Source organism: Augochlora pura, chromosome 11 (genome assembly GCF_028453695.1).
Source record: "Augochlora pura isolate Apur16 chromosome 11, APUR_v2.2.1, whole genome shotgun sequence".
NCBI classification, from domain to species: domain Eukaryota; kingdom Metazoa; phylum Arthropoda; class Insecta; order Hymenoptera; family Halictidae; genus Augochlora; species Augochlora pura.
The window spans coordinates 1,988,077-2,011,603 of record NC_135782.1 but is presented as its reverse complement, the minus strand read 5'-3'; the positions used below and the strand labels follow the sequence as shown (position 1 = coordinate 2,011,603).

Genomic DNA, 23,527 nt, shown 5'->3' with positions numbered 1-23,527 from the left:
AGATCTAGAAAAAAATTTATACGAGACACAACAATGTACATGAAGAACATGTATTTCAACAAAGTATTTCTTACACTGATTAGTATTAATAAATCACATTTACAATGATATAAATATTACGATAAAGCAATATTTTCTATTTCTAATGATGATACGCCACTTTGTTTAATTTTTGAGTAAACTCCGCCATAAACCTGCAAACCCAGCATTGTGATATTCCCAGTATCTAATTGTTTTGCGTCAGGTATTTCTCGTCCTCGATAGTATGCTTTAAAATTAGCCAAAGGTAATACTACAGTCGAAAATATAGTATTCGACATTGGTGCCTGTATCAATAAAATGTTCATATTGATTCTAGGATTAAGAAACTACATCTTTTCAAGAAAAAACGAATATTAAATAACTGGATTTATGATAATTTTTCATGTAACTAATAATTCAATTTACCATGAAAATCTGTTCATATGTTATGTCTTCATTTGTATGGTGACCATTATCTCGAAGAACGACTTTGTAATTTTTATTACTACCTTGCCCTCTACATGTTATTTCAATATTCGTAAAGTTCGACAAATTCAAATTTGTTCTCTTTCGTACACCTGCAAAGCCTGCTCCATTTATTTGTGGATTCAGAAGAGTGAAAAAAATTGCACGTTGAAAAACTTGAGTGGTTTGCAATGTCAGAACAGCTTTTGACATTCCCACTGTTCTAACAGTGTCGGACATTTCCATCCAGTCATTTACATTGTCTATAGTTGTAAAATCAGTAAGTATCTCCCGAGATCTAATGAAATATATAGAGAAAAACGGTAATTTATATAATATAAAATTTACATTTAAAAACAAAAGTAACATAAAGGAAAAACAAAAAATATGAAACTAAGACCCCTTTCTACTTATAAATATATTTGTAAATAACAAACATTAAAGTATATTGTCACATGACCTTTATGGAGTACAAAACAAATTTTTTCAGAAACAGTCTTATGTTTGTTTTTCATTTATATATATATAATAAATCTATGCACATATTGCGTGGTATAATAAACTCATTCTTCCATTAAATAAATAACTTACCCTTTTATCATGCGCAGCATCATAAATATTAGGAAAAAGTCAAAGATGCGATCAAAATTCATGACCATTAATATAAATCGTGTTGAATAACCTATATAACCTGTTCATAACAATTGCGCTTGTATCGTTGCATCACTTAATTTCAATTCATAGGCTTCGTTCACGTAAAAATACAGCGTACGAAAACAATATATAAATCGAGACAAGGAAATTGAAATTATTGTATGCATACTGCAATCAAATATATAATATTCATGTATTGCAGAAATACATTTGTAAAAGTAAAATTGAAATAATTCTATTTTATTAAAAAGAAAAAATGTATTGTCAACATCAAATTTTCAAAATCAACGTTAACAATATACAATGATTAATGTCAAATGAAATAATAAAAGATATAATTATAAAATATTTCATTATCCATATATAACAGGTAATTACTAAAGACATATGATTATCAATTAATATACTTACCTGCTGTATGTTTAAATTATGACCAAGCATAAGGTATACTTGCGCTCAATATCTTTACGTTTATCGGTAATGGAAAGGAGTTGTTATATTTTGAGATGAAAAATATCATAGCAAGTAACATTAATAAATAAAAGTCTCAAATATATAATTAATAGCATGTATATGTATATAGCCAATGAAAAAAATATGTTTGTGTTTATTTTACATGTCAGTTTGCTCTTTAGAATATATGTATAATGAGGCATAGTTAAATATATTTTAATTAGTTTAATTTTTTCAAGACAAACAATTACTTTTACAATATATTAAATGGAATGCAAATATATTAATTTTTAATTCTTTCATTATATTTGGAAAATGATAAATAAATTGTAATTAGATTGCGGTTCTTCATGCATTTACAACTAATGCCGTTCAATAAAATCTAGTAAAATAGAAATTTTTTTAAAAATTATATATAAATTTATTATTTTACTTTGCTTAGCAAAAACATTTATGTTGATAATAAGTTTTATCTTCTTCACTCTTCTTTGAGCCAATTAGTCCTTCAAAATAGGAATTTACATAAACATCCGCAATCTGTTTATTTACCTTCTATTTACTAATAATTTTTCTAAATAAGAAGAAATTATGAATAATAAATTAATTTGTATAAAACTGAACATAAAAACCAAATAAATGAAATAATATAATAACACCATATTATAATACATGTCTTATTATCAGCAATTATTTAAGTCGTGGAATAATCTTAACAATAACAATAAGCAGTGTCCTCTCGATGGAAGCTTCATCTTTATAAATCATGACAATCTAGTACCATTTATGTAAAACTTGTTATCACACTGCCCATAGTATAACAATGGTCCCGAAATAGGAGTGTATATGGATTAGCGTAATAATGTAGTTAATGATAAGCAAATTTAAATGCATATATGTATATTATGTTGACATCCATATATTTGACCGACATCCGCTCAAATACTTATCTTTAAATTTCTTTAATGAAGCATAATTCAAGTTGGATATTAACAACTACCATATCATTTAAGAAATTTCTGTTTTTTATATTCTAGTTTCTGGCAAAATGTAAAATATAAAGGAAATAAGAAATTGCGCTAAAATGTGCATGCCTTTTCTTTATGAAAAAAACTGCTATCGGGAGAACACTACAAACCTTCATTCTTTCACCAACAACAAAGTATTGTAAAATTAAGAATTTTATTTAGAAATAAAAAATTTCTCGAGCTCAGAATAAAATTAATAAGATTCTTTTTTTAATGAAAGGTTCATTTGATGTAAAAGCAGGATCGTAGTTATGAAATAATATAAATGACACTAATTTTGTTTCACTATGCCATTTTATGACAACTTTTTGATGCTATTTGGATGTGTAGATGTGTGTTATCAACAATTTTTTTTGTATCTAAGCTTATAGTACAGCTTCCAAACTGTAAATTAGATAACGAACACCTTCAGATATACTCAAATCTTGTTACATAAACGTACTTTACAATGGTAGATAATTATCTTATTTAACTGTGTCACATTCATGTTTATCATATTTTCATGTGATTAAGTAAATATTTCGTACAATGCACTTGTACATATGTGTATCATAATGGCCGCATGTGCAACATACCGTTTAATATTTAATTTTTTTATGAAACAAATTATATAATATCTATAGGAAATGTATGCAAATCACGACAATCATACAAAAGCTGTAACATTGAAGCAAAATACAGAATCTGTTTTCAATACAATTTATACGTATACGTTTATACTGAGTCATGTGTTCATATCATATATTTTCGTAAATTAATTCTAACTATAAAAGAACTGATGTTTATTAAGTAGATTTGACTTATTAAAGGTTAAGGGGGATAAAGATCAAAGACTATTTGCTTGCTATGCTTAGTATAAATCATATATGCATTAATAGTACCGATGATTTCAAATATCTATATACAAACAAATAAAGACCTAACAGGAGCAAGAATCCTTTCCCCCTTGTTGTTCATTGGATACTCCTTGAAGATTGGTACGACCAGGTTGACTTGGATTGTGTTGAACTCCTGATTCCGCTGCATTCAGATCCAAGCTGTAGACAGAAAACAGATGTGTTGAAATTATTCAGAAAAACAAAGAGAAGTAGCACTAAAATTATACCCACCGTCCATCTTGTATACTTTGGAATATTTTCTTCGCAGTTTCCAAGAAAGCTTCTTCAACGTTATGTCCCCTGATAAAAAATATAATAAATTTAAATTAATCAAGAGATTACCAACAAGGAGCAGTTTATTTACTTAAACATTATTTATGAACGAAACTAATAACTTACGTTTTTGCACTAGCCTCAACAAACATGAGACCGTTCTCATCTGCAAATTGCTTTGCTTCTTCATAGGTCACATCTCTCTGACCTTCCAAGTCACTTTTGTTACCAATCAAAAATATAACCTGTAAGTGCAAAATATAAAGGTCTCCGCTTCCTATATTGTAAAAATGTCTTATATACGGAATGTAAAAAGTATATATCGTTCAATGTTTGTGCATCAATTATAGTTACACTTTACAGACATAAATACCATTATGTAAAATATCATATTTTGCATACAGTGCTTGGATTTGTTAAATTCCTTGTGTCTGTAAGCCAGCTGCTAAGATGGTTGTAAGTTGATCGACGAGTGATATCATAGACCATTAATGCTCCGGCCGCACCTCGGTAATAAGATCTATAAAAACAAGGCTGATGTATACTTTTGTTTTACTTCAAAATTCAATGTTGCAACGTTTAAGCGTCTCCAGTACACGGCGATACCTTGTAACTGCCCGAAAACGTTCTTGTCCAGCAGTGTCCCATATTTGTAATTTTATTTTCTGCCCTGCCACTTCAATAATTCTTGTTCCAAACTCAACGCCGATGGTATGTGGGCAGTCTGCCATAACTAAAATATAAAACTTATATTTAATAATAACATAATAATGGTATATGGATAAAATAATAAATTTTTAATAATTTTTAGAAAACTTATATTACACGCTATATATATATATGCGTGTATAAACGTGTAATTGCAAAAACTTCTTAATGTACATATTACTATCGGATATTATACTAAATTCTTATGATTAATATTTGTTTGGTTGAAGCATCTGTTGCTAGGACATAAACTGTTCAGATAACATAACGCTCAGATAGCAGAACATTCTCATTAAAGTATTCGGTTACAGAATTAATAATAATTTTCGTACAAATTGAATTACTGTAATTTCTTTGTAAAGCTCAAGTTTCAAAGTAGCTGCTGGAAATAGTAATTTTAATGAATAATTTACATTTCTAGAAAAAGATATTTTAACACAAGAAATAATTACAGTTTGGTTACAAAGTGAAACGAGTATACACTGAGCTTATACACTCCTAAAAATACAAATAAATAAACAAGGTTTTGGCACATAGTATACACACGACGTGCATATAATCATTTCATAACAGGACTTACATTTTTTTTCTGTAAATTGATGCAATAAACATGATTTTCCTACTCCCATATCTCCTATGATGATATACTTAAAGATATAAGAGTAATTGTAAGGTCCGGTTGACATTTTGTACCTGTAAAAGGAACAATGCGATATATTTAATATCGAATCATGATTTTATCATTCTGTGCACAAAAATAATTAAACTTTAATAAAATATATACAATGTCCTCAGAATCCATTCAATCACATTGAGACCTACATATCATTTTGACAATCAAAATGATATTTTTAAATATATTTTATTAAATTTATTACTGAATTAACTTAATTTATCCTAATACTATTTGTAGTGGTGTAATATGTATGACTTCAATGCCTAATGCAACATTATATGTATGAACCGAGCTGACAAACTTTATAAACATTTTACAAAATTCAACAGATCAGTTCATTATAAAATGACCTATGTATAATACCATTATAGCCCCTACAATTGTTTTTATAAATGCTTTTGTTTCATGGAAGCATATGTAGATTTACAAAGCGAAGCGAGCGGACTTTTAACACGGAGATTGGAATCTACACATTTACACGAAATTCGTATTACCAGAAATTGACATTAACAACAAGAGACATTAACCAGTTTACATGATCGTTCCTGTATTGTCACGAAGCGATATTACAACAGCAGGAAATCGGAATAAAAATTGATAAGATAATGGCCAGGTATTAAAACATAGAAATATAATCGGTCGTAACTTAATTTTCTAATGACAACTGTTCAATAAAAAAAAAAAAGTTTCCGATGTCAACAATGCAGCTCTACCACTTACCGTTTTACAGCTAGCTATTATGAAATATTATCTTATAATTGAATTACGGGGGTGTCTAAACGCTGTGGCTGCTACATAAACAATAGGCACTTGTACGGAATGTACAAACAACAATCGTAATAACGTAAATGTATTAGAGTTCTTTATATCACGCGCAATATGGCAGGTCCCTGTCGTTAATAACGATGGCGGCGAATAAACGTCAAACCACCTGTCACTGATTTTGTAACTGCCCTACGTACTGACTCACACCCATACGCGGAACTTCAATCTTTAATAAAGCGATAAAACTGTTACAATGGCTAAAACAAAAAAATCACTTGCGATATACATATGAATGTTTTTTTATTGGACAATTTTGTTAGACCATAGAAAGGCGGAGAGAGATGGGTATCTAACTAATTATAATTGACGATAATATTGCAGGATACGTGCAAGTGTTCGCTAATCATTCTTTCTAGCAAGTGTATTTAAGTCAATTTTAATTACGGACAATGGATACACGCTTGGCAATGAAACTTCAAAAATGTTAATGTTATATTAATATAATTCTAAATATCCGATATTATTAATATGGTATTCTGTAGATTTATTATAGAATCGTTAACAAACCAGCCAAAAAAGGTATACACACAAAGTATACTTACTTTGTATAATAGTTTTCAATCTTTTTACTCATTTGAGAGAACATTGTATAGTTTGTATGTAATACGTATGTAGATACATAGAATTATGATGATAAAAGATTTTATTAAATAACGATTTCTTCGTATTATAGATATAAAAATTACCTTAAAAGTTCCAAATTGAAATTACAAATGATTGTGTGTACATACAATGTATTGTACGTATTCGACTTATAGTATCGCGTAGCTCAGGGAACACAATGGGACGATCAGAATCAGTTAATAGTTCATATTACTCGTTTAATCTATTTTTGATTGGTTGCTGAATCGTTGCCGGAAATGCAGGAAAATACAGTATATATATATGTGCACATATGTAAGCTATATTGAAGGAAACATAGAAATACTGTCTTAAATTAAAATGTAATTATGTTATAATTACTGTTTTTAGGCGAGACCCTGCATTGGGCATACGTAGGCGATTGCCGCGCCTCTCGTGGAGAGAAAGTGAAGCTCCTTTCGAGGTCCGAACAGCGCCAATTAGTCCGGTGGCAAAACGCTCAAACTGTTAGCCAAAATCGACCGTTGGTAACTTGGCTAACAGTTTGAGCGTTTTGCCATCGGACTAATTGGCGCTGTACGGACCTCGAAAGGAGCTTCACTTTCTCTCCACGAGAGGCGCGGCAATCGCCTATGCAGGGACGCCGAAAAAATGCAAATTATGGCAAAATTAGGAAGTAAAATAATAAACCGAGGACACAGATTTATTCAGGAAAATCTGCAGCCTCGATATCGTGTGAAAAAAACTAATGTCAGCAATGCGAAATATAATTAAATACCCTAATAGTTAATCAAACCTCAAAGTACAATTAAATTATATTTCGCATTGTTTTGATTATATTTCTAAAAGAAGATTTTAGAGCTGACAAGGTCTTGCATAATAAAAAATTGTATTGTTATTCTGTTTAGCAATATATTCATTGTGACAAAGTATTGTACATGAAACCATGTAACGTTTGAAATGTAGTATTACAATAAATTTCCAGTAGAGAAATAGAGTGAAGCACGATTTCAATATACGTATGTCTTTGCTTCTGTTAACGTTGAATTTCTTAAATAACAATATACAGCTGCCTTTGAATAGACACATGATAATATAAAGGAATGAAGATAAAGACTTTTTATTAAGTACCTCTGTGAAAATTACCAATAAATTTTCACTTTACTTCTCCTTTTTACAAATACGTTTTAGGGTCAGTAATGTAAGTAATAGATATAAATTAAATTAGTTTAATATAAAATATTATCATGTCCATGGATTAGTATATACATATGAAGCAGTTAGTAGACTGTAACATTAGTTTATAACTTATATAAATAACATGGAAGTTATGTAGTATATAATATTAGATTCATGTTCCTGTGAAGAATATACATTGTAAAGTTTTTTTCTTTCTTTAGGATAAAATGTTATAACTTTGTTATGCTTGCTAATTATTACACCCCAAAAAAATGATATAAATACTTCGAGGAATGTATTTTATAGTGAAAGAATTAGTGTGCAAAGTTTCGTTTTACTTATAGTTATCATATTTTAGATAACACAATTCAAAACATTTTGTGGAAAATTAATTTCAACGTTAAGATAGCCTATTATACTTATGGTTTTAGTAATTTTCATTAAATGGCAGATGAATTAATCATAAGTACCTGTTTGTACATTCGCGAGCTACCTTTAGGACTTAATTAAACATTTATATAGATAATAATTTCTTCAATAAATTTAAAATAATTCGAAGGCACATTTATATTAAAAATAATTATACGTATTAGTATTACTAGTATGCAGATAAAATAAAAAATTAATAATAGAATAATTATAAATCTAGATATATTCTATAAACTATTCTTAAAATGTAATATTGTTTTATAATCCAAATAAGAAATAATTTATTTCCATACCTTAAGATAAAGTATATGTTATAATGTGTAATATGGATAGGCAAGATGTGTCATCTTTTTTTAATTCATCGGAAATTTTTCTATTATATAAATTAAACAATTTGATAAACTACAAAAATTAAGTTACATAACATGAGATTATATAAATGCATTAGACTAAGCTGCACTTCGTTTAATGTGTTTGTGCGTTTCCGAGACTACATAAATTAAGCGTTATTATTGTCGAAAAGTATTCTTTTACTATTTCGATATGTTTATAAATGCAGAACTGAAGGTATATAAAATTATACCAGTAACAGTCTCACAAATGATTTTTAAGATAAACAATTTGAATACTCATAAATATATGCAAAATATTGCATGTTTATCAATAATGGCAGTTATATTGAAATGAATCTGTTAACCATCGAAGTTCGTCATCGGTATTATGTTATATTGCCCGAAAAATTATTTGCATATCGTTCATGTTTTATTATACCAATATAAAAAAATTTATCATTAAAAATCTAAATGGTTAACAGCTTATTTCTGTAATGAATTTTAAAGTAATAAATTTAATATATTCTATGTCAAAACGCAATTAGGAGATTTCACATGATTTTAAAAATATATATGTATGTGTATATAAATATATCAATATATCACAATCACGTTTTTAAACTTCTTGCGTTTGACTATTTCAGTAATAATGTATCATTTAGCTGCAGCAGTCATCCTTCGTTATTTTTCATTGTAAGTACTATATACTTAAGTAAACATGCAAATATATGAGAATCATTTTTTAAGTATACGGTCAAAATAAACAGGTATTATAATTTTTAACGTTTACATAACGCTTCACTTTCCGGATTATCATCCCTATGTTTTTCGAGATTTCCTGACAGAGTAGGATCTGGTCGTCGTCTTTTAAAGAATCCAAACTTTCGTAAAACTAGGATAAGTATAATAAGCAATATCAAACCTGCTACGACAGCTCCTATAATTATCCCAATGGGCATAGATTCCTTATCTTGCAGATCAATATGATCTGGATATACAGTCATCTCAGCCTGTATATTAAAATATTTGAGATACGAATTTCAGAAAATATAACAAAATTGACACTTCAAACTGATCAATATTAAATGTAATACTTACAATTGCAACGTCATCTTTCAAATTTTCTTGTTGAATCTCAACACTCGAAGGTATAATTATTTTCGCATTAGATGCTATTTTGACCTGATCCACTTTAGGATAATCCTCTACAAGTGTAGAATTCCATAATCTAGAAAAGATAACAATATCATGAATGCAGAAGTCAACTATCACATTTATTTATGATATCAAATATTACCTTGCTTTAACAGTTATTATTGCTTCTTGCTTTCTTTGTAAATTATATATCAAGCACGTGATATCGAAACATTTTGCAGTTCCTGCTTTGCAATTCTGTAATAAAAAAAAATGTTTTCGGTGATAAAATGGAGTATTTCTTATTATACATTTAATAAGTTACATACCATTGAAACTATTTGCCGTCTATGACCGTCGTTATCAATCAGTGTTCGCGTGTTAACGACTTTTTCTGTATCTCTTTTCATCCTTGCATAATTCGTGTCGTTATGAATTGTAGGTGGTGTAGATATTGGAAATTGAAACATTTTAATGTCATCATAACTAGCGGCGCTATCTTGTAATTTTAATGGATTAACTTCATGATCTGGTGGCAACGTGCATACACCCCCACCTAAAGCTATAACGAGACAAATAACAAAATATTCATTTAAATACTCAATATTAAGTAACCGAGAAATAATATTTGAAGTTACAATATAACATGCATACATGTTTAATAAACTATATTATAATATTATTGCTACATCACCTTGCACACTTGGCATTTCTTCTAAATACAAAAGCCATTTTCCATGAGCTTTGTCATTTGCCACTTCGTAAGGCCATGAAATTCGAACTTCTAGAGTGCTTACCCTCCAAGGGCCTTCATTAAATACTTGATAAATATGTGAAACTTTTGGTCCAACTTCGTTTAAGTGTTTTATAGCTGATTCGCCCACAACTGGTCCACCATAGTAAACCCACGGAATTTTTGCACTTCTATAATTTTTATATTTCGTGTGTAAGTAAATATTTAATTGTTTATCATATTAAAAATTGTTTTTTTTTTGTAGTACGAATCTCAAAGTTACCCTTTAATTGATAATTCCGCACGTTTAACTACTGTTGCTTGTAATCTTGTAGGCTCTTTCTCCTTTACTTCTTTTGATGTAGAATTTGCGAATATTAGAAATCCTAATTTCGATTCGTTATCTTCCAATTCTTTAGGGTCAAATCTTACTTGTATATTTACCATTTTATCTTTCTTCAATGGGTTACCAATGGTACAAGCCACTAACGTAGTGTTATGCAAATTGCAAATTACGGAATCATTACTTTTAATAGCGATGTAATTCAAGCTATGCGAATGAACGATGAATAGCTGAGCTTCATACGCTGATTCTCCAATATTAGATACACTTACATCTACCACAACTTCCTCTCTTTCACCCAATAGGAGTTCATAGATGTGAGGTTTCTCAGATGAAGCTTAACATATAAATAATATTAATTTTTTTGAAATTGCTTATACGCATACTTATTGTTTTTTAATCGAATAAATTTTGAAATTATTGTATTCTTATTTAATTGAAGATTATACCTGATAAATTTAATCGAGCCTTCACTTGCAGGTCACTTTCACAAATATCATTATTACCACAATCTTTTTGAAAAGTTGCTTCAAATATGCGCGCAGCTTCTTGCTGATTTAAGATAGGATAATTTTTTATATCAGGTAAAGGTTTCCCTTCAGCTGGCATGATTGGTTCCTCTTGTATCAAAGAATAGTTTAACCGGAATTTAATTGGTGATTGAATGTCGCGTGTATTTTCCTTAAATAAAGAAAATATAGAAACTTATATGGAACAATATTATTTATGTTCATAGTATTGCAATCGAATGATAAGTGTGATTGATTACCTTCAAATAAATTATTTCTTTCTGGCAATGCTCAAATTTTGTTGTATCTAAAGTGACAGTACGATTTATATAATGTGGACGAGAATTGCCAGCGCCAAACCATACTCTTGAGAATTTTTTAATTCCCGTATAGGTTTCGGCTTCAATGTAATAATTTAGTTTTAAATTTTGCATGTCCTCTTCTTTTATAAGAGATTCTGTTTTACAACAAGCTTCAAACGAAAAGCTACAACGAAAGTATTTTATATACTAAATGCATGAAAACATTGTTATAAACGTGTAATGTTTCCGAAATTTATAAATTATACATACCATGTGTAATTTGAGTCAGGATCTTCTGAACACCCAAATTTATTTGGATCAATAGGTTCTATTTTTTCTTGATATGTACCATTTCTTTTTAAGTAACGGATATACGTGGTGATATCAATAATCTTTTTCGAACGAAGAAGCGCTACAGCATCGTTTTCATAAGCTCCAACCAACAAATCCGCATATCCATTTTGATCCATATCAATTCCTCCGCTTAATGAATAACCAAATGTTTGCAACGGTTGCGGCATATCATCCGCGTGTATTACCTAGAAATTAATGAAACTTGAAACACAATTGTATAACTTCACGTATATTTACGTATGTATTAAATGATACCTGTGACGGCACTGTAATTATTCCATTTTTGGCACCTAAGTATATATACACTGTTCCCTTCTCTTCATAAGGTGCACCAATAGCAATATCTTCGTATCCGTCATGATTCAAATCTCCCAAATTCGTTAATGCAAATCCGAATCTATAATTCAGTTACATATTATTACATAATATCATTCTGTACAGGTGAATATTTTAGAAAATTTACCTCGATTCTTCACGGCCAACAAGCTTAATAGGTTTACTCTTTTCATTATTTTTCAAAGATTTCTGTAGCGAGGTATACACATAAACAGCACCTCCTTCCGCTTTATTGAAATAAAATGGTGCTGCAACTATGAGATCTGAAATCCTGAAAAAAGGCATAGAAACATACTAATGTCTACTCGCACGAACTGTACTAGTACCATACACGTACTAGTTCGAATGTTTACAAAACGCATTCATAAAAAGAAATTTACCGGTCTCCATTAACATCCGCAGACGTAATTTCATATCCAAAACTTGAAGCAAATTGTTCACCATCTAATACAAGAGCTACATTCATATCTGAATGTAGTTTATCGTCTTGTCGTGTAAATAAAACAACTTGACCAGTTCCATTAGAACGTGGTGCTCCAGCAGCATATGCTAATCCATCACTAAAAAAATTCCCCACAGCAACAGACATTCCTACAAGTTTAAGTTGCATTTTTATTATTATCGAAATAATTTATTTTTACGTCGATACATATCGAAAACAGTAAGGCAACAATGTAATAGAAGTACATACCTAAATAGCTGTACTTGTTCACAGGAGAAGAATCTTGCATTGGTGCATTGTAAACAGTATTTTCTCTATTTAAAAAGTCGTCTGAAATTGTAAAAATATATAAAGTTCCCCTCCATGTGTGTGGACCTGGTGTACCAATAACTACACGATCCTCTGAAGTAAGCACACCGCTAGTACCAGCTTGACAATATCCAAATTGTTCATGAGCTCTAAAATACAGGAAAACAGCCTTATCTAAATTGTATAACGTACACAAATTGCAAAATATATATCAAAATACTTGTTTTTCAATGTATTTTCATATCAAAATTTTTATATTACTTATTTGTTGGTTTTCCAGAGCAAGGTTTTTTTAAATCTTGGTATTTCAAGTCTTGTGTTAATATGTAACATTGCCCTTGACCCCACTGTGAATCTGCTGTTTTCACAATGTGTCTGTGCGCGCATACCTACAAATATATCAAATCTAAGGAATTAAATACTTCAAAACAATTATAAGCGTTATATGTCAAGGAATACGTACCATTACTTTGCCTCCTGAACCCTGACTACGAACTGTTACTCCCAACCACTGATTGTTTTTTATTTCATCATTCCCTGGTGGTTGTAAGTCGTCAGACTCAGAACCTGAAAAATTAAAAACAAACTGTTACTTAATAATATAGCTCTCAACATTGTAATTAATTTTCAGGGTTATCCATACTCAAGTACAAATTCAATCAAGTAGTATAAATAAGATATTGCATCATTTCACTTTATTTAATCTAAATAATTCTCTTAAGCAATTTAAAAACATTTCAGAACATTATATGCAGGTACTGCATTTAATGGAAATTCTTATTAAGTAACAACAAAGCTGTAAATTATAGATGCATATTATAATATGTTTTAAAATGGGAAAACATATAAAATCATTAGTTACATATGTACATATTTATACTTAAATCATTATAACATGTTTAAATATTGTAAACAAATCATTCCATATAAATTACCATGCTGAAACAAATGTAAGATATGTATGAGGATCTACTGAAAATAATTAAAAACCAATAAAATATAAATATACTATGCAAAATGGTAAGCATATGAATGTAAATTTTATTAATTGCAAACAAGATCATTTCAAATTTTAATTTACACACAAATGCAAACACAAAAACGTTCCACAGTTAAAAAAAAATATGTCACAACAAAGTGAAGTGTAGAAATATTTTTAATCAATTTAGTATAGTTAAACAATTCGTACATTAAAAAATGTCATGCCAATGCAACAAATTTCATAACAAGTGACCAAAATTTTTGCACAGTCAATAAAATTTTGTATAAAAATGGTGAAACCGTCCATTCAAATAACTCCGCTCATCGACTTACTTGAATCATACAGAACTGCCTCTGCTGCTCGTTAACCAACACATAATTTAACAAAAAAATAATCTTATTATGTATACAACATCAAATAAAGCTCAATAACTTAACAATTCCATAGAATAATAACATTGAAAATGACATGCAAGTCGAATTAATGTTCATAGATATATATATAAATAAATTCTTACAACAATGAACTTCTTGATTAAGTTGAATTTACTTATCTTTTAAAAATGTTACGCACACATTACAATAAATCTAGTATTTATGTACATAGACATCAATATGTTCATGAATGTAAGACTTGGAATGGCAAAGAATCCTAAATTCATGAATACATTCAATATTTTGTACGTACTTATTCTTCCATCTGTGATTACTTGAATGCAATCCCTTTGATATGTTGTAAGCGGACATTGCCACAATGCACCAGATCTGTTAGTATTTGGTTGTCTGTTTTGATCCAGTGGAGCACCAATTAACATCCTACGAATTGAATAAGTTAACTTGTTATCGCATAAAATATTAAAATATCTTTAAAACAGTTTACATAAAGGGAATTACTGATATTTAAATATGTTATTATTAAAACATTAAATGCCCAATTCATTTTTATTTTATATGGGATCCTGCACAAATATTCACTAAGCGTTTCATTCTACACATGTCTGTTTTCATTCATATTTTCGTAAAAGTTTACGGGGATTACGGTTTGTTTACACTAAATCTATTTTACAAACATCCATGCATATTTACTAACAATTTTTTTTCAATTAAAATTTTTTACTGTAATGGATATACAAAGTTTTATTTGAAATTAATCAGTCTACAAATACTTTCCATACTGACTGTACAATATAAACATATTAAGTTCTTAGAATTTTTATGATGATTTCAGCTATAATAAACAGAAGTGACGAGTGGTCCTTACCAACTTTTCGGGTTTCCCGAATCATCCTCTGGTATTTCTTGATGTTCGGCTACAGAATAACCGAAATAAGAGCCGTTCAGTCCTCTTTTGATTACAGGTATTCTCGGTTCTAAATTAAATGTGTATACCAAATATACATTAAAAATAAACCAAGTTAATTGACAAGTCTTCATTTTTGGTTAACTTTAATCGGCCTCGAACATATAGGTCGAATATTCGTGTAAAACTGACTGTGATTCACAGGTTTGTTTCTAATCTTACGGATAGCACTATTTTTCTACACATATCTCTTCCTTAACTTTATCACTTAGGTAACTTTTGAACAAGCACAGGATCCACCCACGCAAGTCAAATATGTTTCAAGTGTATACATATTACATTGTATCTGTGCATTATACATACGTACGTATATACATAGCATATAATACATATGTATATATATATATATGTATAAAATATTCGATATGTATGGTACATATTTTGTAGAGGGCAGCATAAATAAATTCATGGAATGAAACGATAAGCCATATTAAACGAATTTAATTTATGTGTTACAAATATGTACATACATAATATTTTTGAATAGCTTATTCTATAATATCAATTAAGTCGCAATACATTTACAAAAAGTTGAACTTTATTTAAACACATTTCATTCATGTTTTAAATATTACTATAGGTTATAATAGTAAACTAAAGTATGTATTAGTTTCAATACGATTTAAAGCTCTCAAATAAAATTGTTATTTCATACATGATAAGCATTATCGCATTTTATTTTCAGTATCGACAACTGCCTTAATAAAAAGTATTAATCGTATATTTACTTTATATAAGTATCATTTGGTATCTTATATAATACTTGTATCATATTGGGTATTAAAGTGACCCTAGAAGAGGGCTAAGTACATAATATTTATAAAAAAGGTCTAATAAATTTTTCCGAAAAAAATGCAATACTTCAAGTATAGAAAATTTGTTACAGCATATAGTGTAGTAAGAAATATGGGTAAGGACACAATTTAAATATGTGTACTAAATCTTTTAGACTGTTACTTAATGATTGTTTCAATATCTTTATATATTTCAACAATTTTTAATGATCATGCGATAATAAAATTTTTTTGTAGCTACCGTGAAAAGGTTTTATAAGAACACCAATATTGTATCAAGTGGTGACAAATTTGAAGTTACACTTGATCAAAGAAAACTCAAGACTCCACAGGGGAAAGTATTTGAAGTGAACAGTAAAGTACTTGCACTAGCAGTAGCTGCAGAATGGAATGCTCAAAAAGGAGTTATTGATAGAAGCAACATGCACTTGGTAAATATCTATTGAATTCTAATACATCTTAATTGATAAAACAAAGTTATGCCTTTATATTCAAATTTATAGACAGCTCTGTGTAATACGGTATTAGATAATCCTCATAATCATACAAAAGTTGATATGGCAAATCATATAGTTAACTGTTTGGAAATGGATACCTTATTATTTCACTCGAATGTAAGTATATTGTATATCTTTTATAAAATTGTAATATATTATAAACTATAGAGAAAATTATTTTGTAGGAGACCGAATTATATAAATTACAAGTAGAGAAGTGGGATCCATTAGTACAATGGTTCTGTAATAATTATGGGGTAGATGTAATAAAAACTAAAACTATAGAAGCTCCCACAATGTCTACAAAAACTAGAGCAACATTGTTGAGACACATCATGTCTTATGACTATAGCGCAGTATATGGTAAATATCTTTATTGTTAACATACACAAATACAATTTTGTACACATTACTTTATAGTAAATAATACTGTTTTATTTATAGGTTTCATGTATGGAGTAGATGCAATAAAATCTTTGATTCTCACGTTAGCTACCGCAGAAGGAGTACTCAGTGTAGAAGAAGCAGTAAAACTGTCGCTTTTAGAGGAAAATTTCCAGGTATTTATATGAATTTCCATACTAAACGATGTTGGACTTACTTTTACCCCATATTTTACTGTTGCTATTTTTTGTAGACTTCTTATTGGGGGTCTGTGGAATGGCATCATGATAGTAACAAGTACGATTTACAGGCTCGATTAGCTGCGGCAATCTTATTTGTGCATTTAAACTCTTGTTCAGTAACAAGACGACCAAAAAGTAATAATGAAAACATTAGTTAATATACAAAGTTTTTGTACTATGAATAAATTGGAGTATAATGAAATGGTAACAATATTTTGACTAATTCGAAGAATGACAAGAGGATGAATCAATAGAGGATAACACTTCTACTGGTATGGAACAATCCGAACCCATCCACTCTTTTGTACAAATACAACTGAAATAATGAATATAATGTTTAATGAATGAGTTAAATACTGAAGACTGTGCATGAAGTCCAAAGAAGGATTTACCTATATGTAGCTCCATGGTTCAAACACACGGCACCGTTTTTACACGAATGGCGAATACATTCGTTACGATGACATTCACCAACACCACGACCGATTGCTGGACTAGAACTTGTTATCGGATATATTGCGCCAGCTGTGCGTATTTCAATGTCGAATATGCAACCAGAGAATCCAGTATGAAGAGGAAGATCATGGGGTAAAGACTCAAAGTTTCTTGATTTATGACCGCCTAGAATAATAGTAACACTTCTTATATATAAAACAGAATGTGTACATTTTACTTGAGTTTATTGTAACATGACTGTCACTAATGAAGGCATAAAATTGAGAGAACAAACCAATGTAAAGAATCGGTGATACGTCCAGACGAGTCATGGATCCAACAACTCGTCCAGTCACATTACCTATACCATCTACAGCGAGCCACGCATCTCGACCACTTCTTCCAACCCGAACGGTATGTGCTATATAACTCTTACTTGCTGTAGCTGTTATTGTAGTAGCGCTCAATGGCGCACTCGTAAATATCCTACGTACACCTGTACAAAAACGAAACAAGATTATAAACTAAAATACAATTATAAAGCAAAGTTTTCCGATGCGCTTGCAGTTTACCAGCTCCCAAATCCCATGTTAACATGATGTAACCGCGAACGTATGTCACGGAGAGATGGTCTGAGAGTTCTCGCCGTGAACCACTTTGTCCTAAGTAAGCTATTAGGGATATTTGATCGAAGGTTCGTGGTATCAGCTTCATTTTTAGTTCCATAGTGTCTTTTATAGAATTAGACACACCATAAGCAACATACGATGAAAATCCAGGTACAAGCACTGACAATGATGGTCGAGTTATAACTGTATCTGAAAGTTTATGATGAAATTGCATAATTATTGATGTACATCAGTGTGCAGTGTAGATTATACAAAGGCATCATCATTTGTAAAGACATTACCTTCTTCGCATAAGAGTCCATGAGTACCAAGAGGGCAAACGCAAACGAAGCCTGACCCTGGCGAACTAATGCAAGTTGCTCCGAGTGCGCAAGGACTTTCATCACAGGTTGACCGTTCACAGAACGAACCCGTGTATCTGTTCGTTTAAATAACACTCCTTTATTGTTGCAAGTCCACAGATACGCGTTGAATAGCGTTATTAGATAATTTGGAACAACCATTATCTTACCCGGGTATACATCTGCAACGTATTGTACCATTTGTCTCTTCGCATGCACCGAAATTTTGACACGGATTTGAAAGACACAGAAAAGATACGCAATCCTCGATTTGAAATGTTTCTGTAGAATCGTATATGAAATGTCGCGGGACATCGTTCACCTGCAAGGATACTTATGATATGCCTGACGATGCAATTATTATAATTAGAACTTTATTTGAAAAAGAGGAAAGAGGCAAACCTTTAACAAGTCCATACAACCAGTAAATCCCATGGAGACGTGTGAAAAATATTGCGTAAACACTAAAGGTATGCCTCCCAAATGTAAATTGGCGTATCGCGGGAGGCTTCCCTGTGATGGCAATATTTGGTCACCGCTAACTGCCGTAGTTCCATTCACTAGCAACCGAGCCGAACACTTGTTTGTTTCGTTTCGAATAAAATATTGAAACCTGCATATAAAAGACGATTTATATATAAGAAGCTTTAAGAAATATAATGTCACAAATGAGAAACGGGCCATTTAATGAAACTTTTATCACCGTACCTTGTGTCGATGTCTACTTCGTATCCATGATCGATAGAAGAATCTATCTCGCCGAGCAACATGGTGTCCAGTCCACAGGAGAATTGAAATTTCAACGAGCCATATTCCAAGTACACCAGCGCGTATTTCTCGTCGTCGAAATACACGTGCAATATAATACCATCCTTGAAACGTGTTCGTAGCCTAACGAAGATCCTCAATGATGTATTATTGTCGTTCAATGTTTCAACATCCACACGCTGTCTCACGTAAGATTTCCCATTGAACGCAGCTCGCGTTATACTCGGACCAGTTTTACAATCACTACGATTTGTACAATTGCACTGCAATAACGTAACAACAATCGTAATTGTAGAATGACAACGAGTTCATTGATCTTTTACAAAAATCAATGAAAGGAGTGTGCTAATACAATTTGTAAACAATAGGACTGGCTTGCTTACAATGGTGTCATTGCGGCTCGACGATACCGTGGGACCGATGCACGACAATCCCTGGCAATCGGTGCTACTTTGCACAGTGGTCGATGACTGATCTTTCACGGTAGATTGGTTCTCTTCACCGATTGTGCTGCTTTCCTCGAACACGGTCCCCATCGAGGTGCTCGTCGTTGCGAACGAAGATGTGCTGCTCACGAACGGAACCGTAGAATTTTCTAAATCCATGCTCGACGATCTGCTGGGATGGGTGGACATTTCTTTGTCCGTAAACGATGCGGTTGTAGCTTTTGGAATCTCACCGGGCGACGAACTAGTTTCTGAACTCCTGTTGCGCCAGAATACGGTGACACCTGAAGCCGAGGCGATTGTAGAAAATAAGGTGCTTCTCTCATCGTCGGCCCCAGCTATCGTGGTTTCTTCGATAGCCCTTTCCGTGGACGTGGTCACCATGAAATAATACCTAGAAATAATAAGCCATTAACAAAGATCTCCAGTCTATTTATCGTGTTAACTGTTACTTTATCTCTTTTGCATTTTAAGAGAATATATACTAATGAAAATACATTTCCAGATTATTTACTCTGTCGTTGGCGTAAATCTCGGCGTTTCGCTCGTTTCGGAGGTGGTTGTCTCGCCGATGGCAACCGATGTCTCCGTTCCTTCTCTCTGATACGTCGTCTCGGTGGCTACGGTTTCATTGCGAGACGGTTTCTCGGTGTGATACTCGTTTTCGACCTTCAGCGTCGGGGACGTAGCGGTGGCTTCGCCCAAGACATCCGAAAACGTGCGAGGCTCCAACGAGACTGTTTCCGTTTGGGACACATCTTTGGCCGTGATCGAATATATCGACGAGGCGTCGGTGAGCAGCGTGCTGGTGTCCGTGCTGCTGCTGCTGCTAAACAAGCCATTTTTGTCAGTAGTCGACGACCCTTCGGTGAAAGGGTACCATTTCGTGAAGGAGCGACTGGTCTCTTTGACCGTCGTCGAGGACTCCGTTGTCGCGAATGCGCTCGTCAACGTCGACGAATCGGTATCAGGCAGTGTTGGCAATCTCGATGGAACCGAGGTGCCGGCAGTGGTCGTTTTTCTATCGCTATCAGTCTCGTATGTTTCCTCGAACGACGAAACCGTCGACGATGGAAGATCGCGCTGGTCGCAAAATGGCCCGCCGTAGTAAACCGGACAGGCACAGGTGAAACTGTTGACACCGTCGATGCAAGTGCCGCCGTTCTCGCAGTTAGCGAATTTCGACTCGCAATCGTCGTATTTCAGCTCGCACAATGAGCCGTGATAATCCGGCACACAATAGCAAACCGATCGTTCATCCTCGAACAAACAGACCGCGTCGTTTTGGCAAGGGTTCTCTTCGCAGAATACAACAGCTTTGTCGCAATCCTTGCCCGTGTATCCTTTGCAAGCGATCAGGATAATTAGCATCGTCTACGCTATATTTTTACCAAAAGATAAACGAACGCGAAGTGCAAATCGTATAGCGACACGTTCTACACTTACCGAACAGGCAAGCACAGGTGTAAGAGGAAGGCACGTTAATACAGAGACCACCATTTTTGCAGGGCGACGTGATGCATTCGTCGACGTCCTGGTCGCACAGCCGGCCTGTCCATCCTATAATAAGAGAAACGAAACGATGATATATTGTTAATCGTTTTACGATGGTTCGCTAACGATCGCGGCACCTGCCTTCGGGACAACGGCAAAGAAAGGAGAACCCAGGCCCCTCGACGCATTCGCCTCCATTTTTGCATATAGTGTCGTTACAGACGGAGGCGTCGATCTCGCAGTAGTCACCTTTGAAGGAAATGAAGAATGCTTTGACACAGACCGATGGAAACGGCTTTACGAGATCTTTCGTGTACCTGAATATCCATCGGGGCATTGGCAAGTAATGCCATCATAGTCGAAGCAAGTCCCGTTGTTCAAACAGGGTTGGTTCAAGCACTCGCTGTACCTCTGCTCGCAATTTATACCTGCAAACGCGGTACGTCGACAAAACTTGTACGAAATGCAACGTCCGGAACTAGGAATTATGCTAAGTAGATATCCGCCATTTTAACGCTGCTATAGTGTTCGATATGATGGCTACTATATAATCCAGATCGTGACTATACTCGCATGGCTAATTGCTGTATTAAAAGAATGACAGTGCGCATTGAAGAAGACATGCGTTAATTTTAACAATTCGTGATAGATAAGAGAACACGTCTAAGACTTGAAGTACAGTCCGGCTGGACGGATTGATTCGATCGCTTCTCGGCAATCTCGTGCGTTAACAGTTTCGTTTAAGCTTACGCTATCCATGGTACCGTAAAGCGAACACATAATCATAATTTAATCATTCCCCGCGTAAACATGCCGGCGCAGCGGCCCGTATATCACGCATGCGATGGGAAACGAACGCAGGGATACCACGAGTTACCTACAAAACCCTCGGTACAGGTGCAATTGTACGCAGCAACGGCGTCGTTGCACGTCCCTCCGTTCAGACACGGATTTGACCAACAGTCGTCCCAATTGATCTCGCAGTTGATTCCAGTATAACCATCGATGCAATAACAGGAATAGGTGCTGCGCGCACAAAACAAACGAGCTTTAATCGCAAGTAATTCGTAGATTTTAGAAATGTTTCTTGAAATTTATATTGAACTGCTGTAAACCGTGAGTAACGATGAGAATGGCGATTAACCGGACGGTACACTTAAAAAATTTGAATCGTTCTTCCCGCCGATATTAATTTGGAAGATGAAAGCTTGGATTTATTATCCATGAAACAGAAGTCATTATTACTCGCGGTCATTAGAAAAATCTATTCAACCTGAGCATTCGTATTTGCTCTTGTTGTTTAATAATTACCTAGACGTTTTCAAATATGTATAGACTACGTGCATGTACCTGTTTCCATCCTCTAAGCAAATCCCGTACACGCAAGGATCGCTGCTGCAATTCAGTCCTCGTGCGAGACCGATCGTTAAAGCCAACACGGTTGTCAGCGCAAGTACTCGTTCATTCATGAATTTCTCAATCAACCATCTTGCGTGACTCATTCTAAATAAAAATTACGTAACACAGTAGAAGTCGAAGACATTTCGCCGACATCGCGTCCGATCTATTATTTTTGCCAAGCATTATTGTACCGTACAATGTGAAATTCGTTTGTTAAAAATTTCGAACATAAAATATCGTATCAGTTCGAATGAATTGTTGCATACGAAGCGTTGAGTTTATTACCGTTCAACTATCGATGTAATAGTGGCATTAAAGTTTTCTTAGCCTCAGAGACGCGCGACTTCCGTCTCCATGGCGGTCTCATTGAACAGAAAATTTATTTAAGTCACGCATACACCTACTCGGTGCATACGCGTATTAACTTGTTACACATGTATTTACGAGGTTCAAACTACGGGAGAACATTTCGTATGCAACAACCGAATTAAAAAGACCCTCTTATCACGGCCAGAGGTTTCTTCACTATCAAAGTATGGATCATCCGTTCTGCGTACTGGATTACCTTTTTCTATTCGACGATCCTCGAATTGAGACTGGTTACACGCGAGCCGTCGGTTCTACGGTACTTTGTTAGTTTACACTATCCTTCGATGGTACTAACCCTATACAATATACATACTTGTTAGCATACAGTGTTCCTTGCGGGTAGTCAGTCTACCTGGTAGTCCTTGGCAACGATCGTCTATACAAACCGTGTTCACCACGCGTTACGCTTGCGTGAAAATATGCT

General features: G+C 32.9%; 5 protein-coding genes across 8 annotated transcripts; 1 reads left to right on the top strand and 4 right to left on the bottom strand.

Annotated features, from left to right (window-relative positions):
• Positions 1-36: 36 nt before the first annotated feature.
• LOC144476695 (uncharacterized) lies at positions 37-1,527 on the bottom strand. Its single transcript, XM_078193821.1, has 3 exons — positions 1,078-1,527; positions 448-784; positions 37-326 (listed from the first exon to the last, which is right to left on the bottom strand). The coding sequence occupies exons 1-3, from the start codon at positions 1,143-1,145 to the stop codon at positions 117-119; spliced, it is 615 nt and encodes a 204-aa protein (XP_078049947.1). The 5' UTR covers positions 1,146-1,527; the 3' UTR covers positions 37-116.
• A 1,228-nt stretch (positions 1,528-2,755) lies between these two features.
• Rab14 (RAS oncogene family member Rab14) lies at positions 2,756-6,801 on the bottom strand. 2 transcript variants are annotated; one of them, XM_078193820.1, is made up of 7 exons: positions 6,665-6,801; positions 5,058-5,170; positions 4,376-4,502; positions 4,172-4,289; positions 3,896-4,014; positions 3,728-3,796; positions 2,756-3,655 (listed from the first exon to the last, which is right to left on the bottom strand). In XM_078193820.1, the coding sequence occupies exons 2-7, from the start codon at positions 5,161-5,163 to the stop codon at positions 3,538-3,540; spliced, it is 657 nt and encodes a 218-aa protein (XP_078049946.1). In that variant the 5' UTR covers positions 5,164-5,170; positions 6,665-6,801; the 3' UTR covers positions 2,756-3,537. The 2 variants fall into 2 exon arrangements, with proteins under 2 accessions (XP_078049946.1, XP_078049945.1); XM_078193819.1 differs by lacking the exon at positions 6,665-6,801 and adding an exon at positions 5,874-6,240.
• Positions 6,802-7,773: 972 nt separating this feature from the next.
• Positions 7,774-15,556, bottom strand: Mew (multiple edematous wings). Its single transcript, XM_078195026.1, has 17 exons — positions 15,205-15,556; positions 14,632-14,759; positions 13,426-13,529; positions 13,224-13,351; positions 12,903-13,111; positions 12,592-12,802; positions 12,339-12,482; positions 12,131-12,272; positions 11,792-12,060; positions 11,480-11,705; positions 11,160-11,391; positions 10,651-11,047; positions 10,329-10,558; positions 9,964-10,196; positions 9,798-9,892; positions 9,599-9,728; positions 7,774-9,510 (listed from the first exon to the last, which is right to left on the bottom strand). Exons 1-17 carry the CDS (start codon positions 15,375-15,377, stop codon positions 9,280-9,282), a joined length of 3,282 nt encoding a protein of 1,093 aa, XP_078051152.1. The 5' UTR covers positions 15,378-15,556; the 3' UTR covers positions 7,774-9,279.
• On the top strand, positions 15,546-17,378 carry L(2)k14505 (ATP synthase mitochondrial F1 complex assembly factor 2 homolog l(2)k14505). 3 transcript variants are annotated; one of them, XM_078195030.1, is made up of 8 exons: positions 15,698-15,902; positions 15,989-16,109; positions 16,190-16,213; positions 16,335-16,528; positions 16,601-16,711; positions 16,780-16,957; positions 17,039-17,154; positions 17,232-17,378. In XM_078195030.1, exons 3-8 carry the CDS (start codon positions 16,210-16,212, stop codon positions 17,376-17,378), a joined length of 750 nt encoding a protein of 249 aa, XP_078051156.1. In that variant the 5' UTR covers positions 15,698-15,902; positions 15,989-16,109; positions 16,190-16,209. The 3 variants fall into 3 exon arrangements, with proteins under 3 accessions (XP_078051155.1, XP_078051154.1, XP_078051156.1); XM_078195029.1 differs by lacking the exon at positions 15,698-15,902 and adding an exon at positions 15,546-15,606 and having other exon boundaries at positions 15,989-16,213; XM_078195028.1 differs by having other exon boundaries at positions 15,696-15,902; positions 15,989-16,213.
• On the bottom strand, positions 17,008-23,468 carry Eys (eyes shut). Its single transcript, XM_078195025.1, has 16 exons — positions 23,300-23,468; positions 22,684-22,836; positions 22,211-22,359; positions 21,651-21,761; positions 21,475-21,582; positions 21,286-21,399; positions 20,354-21,182; positions 19,777-20,233; positions 19,334-19,656; positions 19,028-19,238; positions 18,796-18,947; positions 18,566-18,702; positions 18,228-18,473; positions 17,951-18,151; positions 17,613-17,841; positions 17,008-17,536 (listed from the first exon to the last, which is right to left on the bottom strand). Exons 2-16 carry the CDS (start codon positions 22,833-22,835, stop codon positions 17,440-17,442), a joined length of 3,516 nt encoding a protein of 1,171 aa, XP_078051151.1. The 5' UTR covers position 22,836; positions 23,300-23,468; the 3' UTR covers positions 17,008-17,439.
• Between the last annotated feature and the right edge of the window lie 59 nt (positions 23,469-23,527).

What these genes read in the sequence shown, in the direction of transcription:
- Mew (XM_078195026.1), bottom strand. Translation starts at nt 15,377, where the DNA reads ATGAAGACTTGTCAATTAACTTGGTTTATTTTTAATGTATATTTGGTA. An exon ending in TCTGGAAAACCAACAAATAA is followed by an intron (nt 13,112 to 13,223) that starts GTAATATAAAAA and finishes CCTGTATTTTAG; the next exon opens with AGCTCATGAACAATTTGGAT. An exon ending in GCGGATGTTAATGGAGACCG is followed by an intron (nt 12,483 to 12,591) that starts GTAAATTTCTTT and finishes GCCTTTTTTCAG; the next exon opens with GATTTCAGATCTCATAGTTG.
- Eys (XM_078195025.1), bottom strand. Translation starts at nt 22,835, where the DNA reads ATGAGTCACGCAAGATGGTTGATTGAGAAATTCATGAATGAACGAGTA. An exon ending in AACATGGGATTTGGGAGCTG is followed by an intron (nt 18,152 to 18,227) that starts GTAAACTGCAAG and finishes GTTTTTGTACAG; the next exon opens with GTGTACGTAGGATATTTACG. An exon ending in ATCACCGATTCTTTACATTG is followed by an intron (nt 17,842 to 17,950) that starts GTTTGTTCTCTC and finishes CTATTATTCTAG; the next exon opens with GCGGTCATAAATCAAGAAAC.
- Rab14 (XM_078193820.1), bottom strand. Translation starts at nt 5,163, where the DNA reads ATGTCAACCGGACCTTACAATTACTCTTATATCTTTAAGTATATCATC. An exon ending in ATTTAACAAATCCAAGCACT is followed by an intron (nt 4,015 to 4,171) that starts GTATGCAAAATA and finishes TTGCACTTACAG; the next exon opens with GTTATATTTTTGATTGGTAA. An exon ending in GTTGAGGCTAGTGCAAAAAC is followed by an intron (nt 3,797 to 3,895) that starts GTAAGTTATTAG and finishes ATTTTTTATCAG; the next exon opens with GGGACATAACGTTGAAGAAG.
- LOC144476695 (XM_078193821.1), bottom strand. Translation starts at nt 1,145, where the DNA reads ATGGTCATGAATTTTGATCGCATCTTTGACTTTTTCCTAATATTTATG. An exon ending in ATGCTGCGCATGATAAAAGG is followed by an intron (nt 785 to 1,077) that starts GTAAGTTATTTA and finishes ATATTTCATTAG; the next exon opens with ATCTCGGGAGATACTTACTG. An exon ending in CATATGAACAGATTTTCATG is followed by an intron (nt 327 to 447) that starts GTAAATTGAATT and finishes TTATTGATACAG; the next exon opens with GCACCAATGTCGAATACTAT.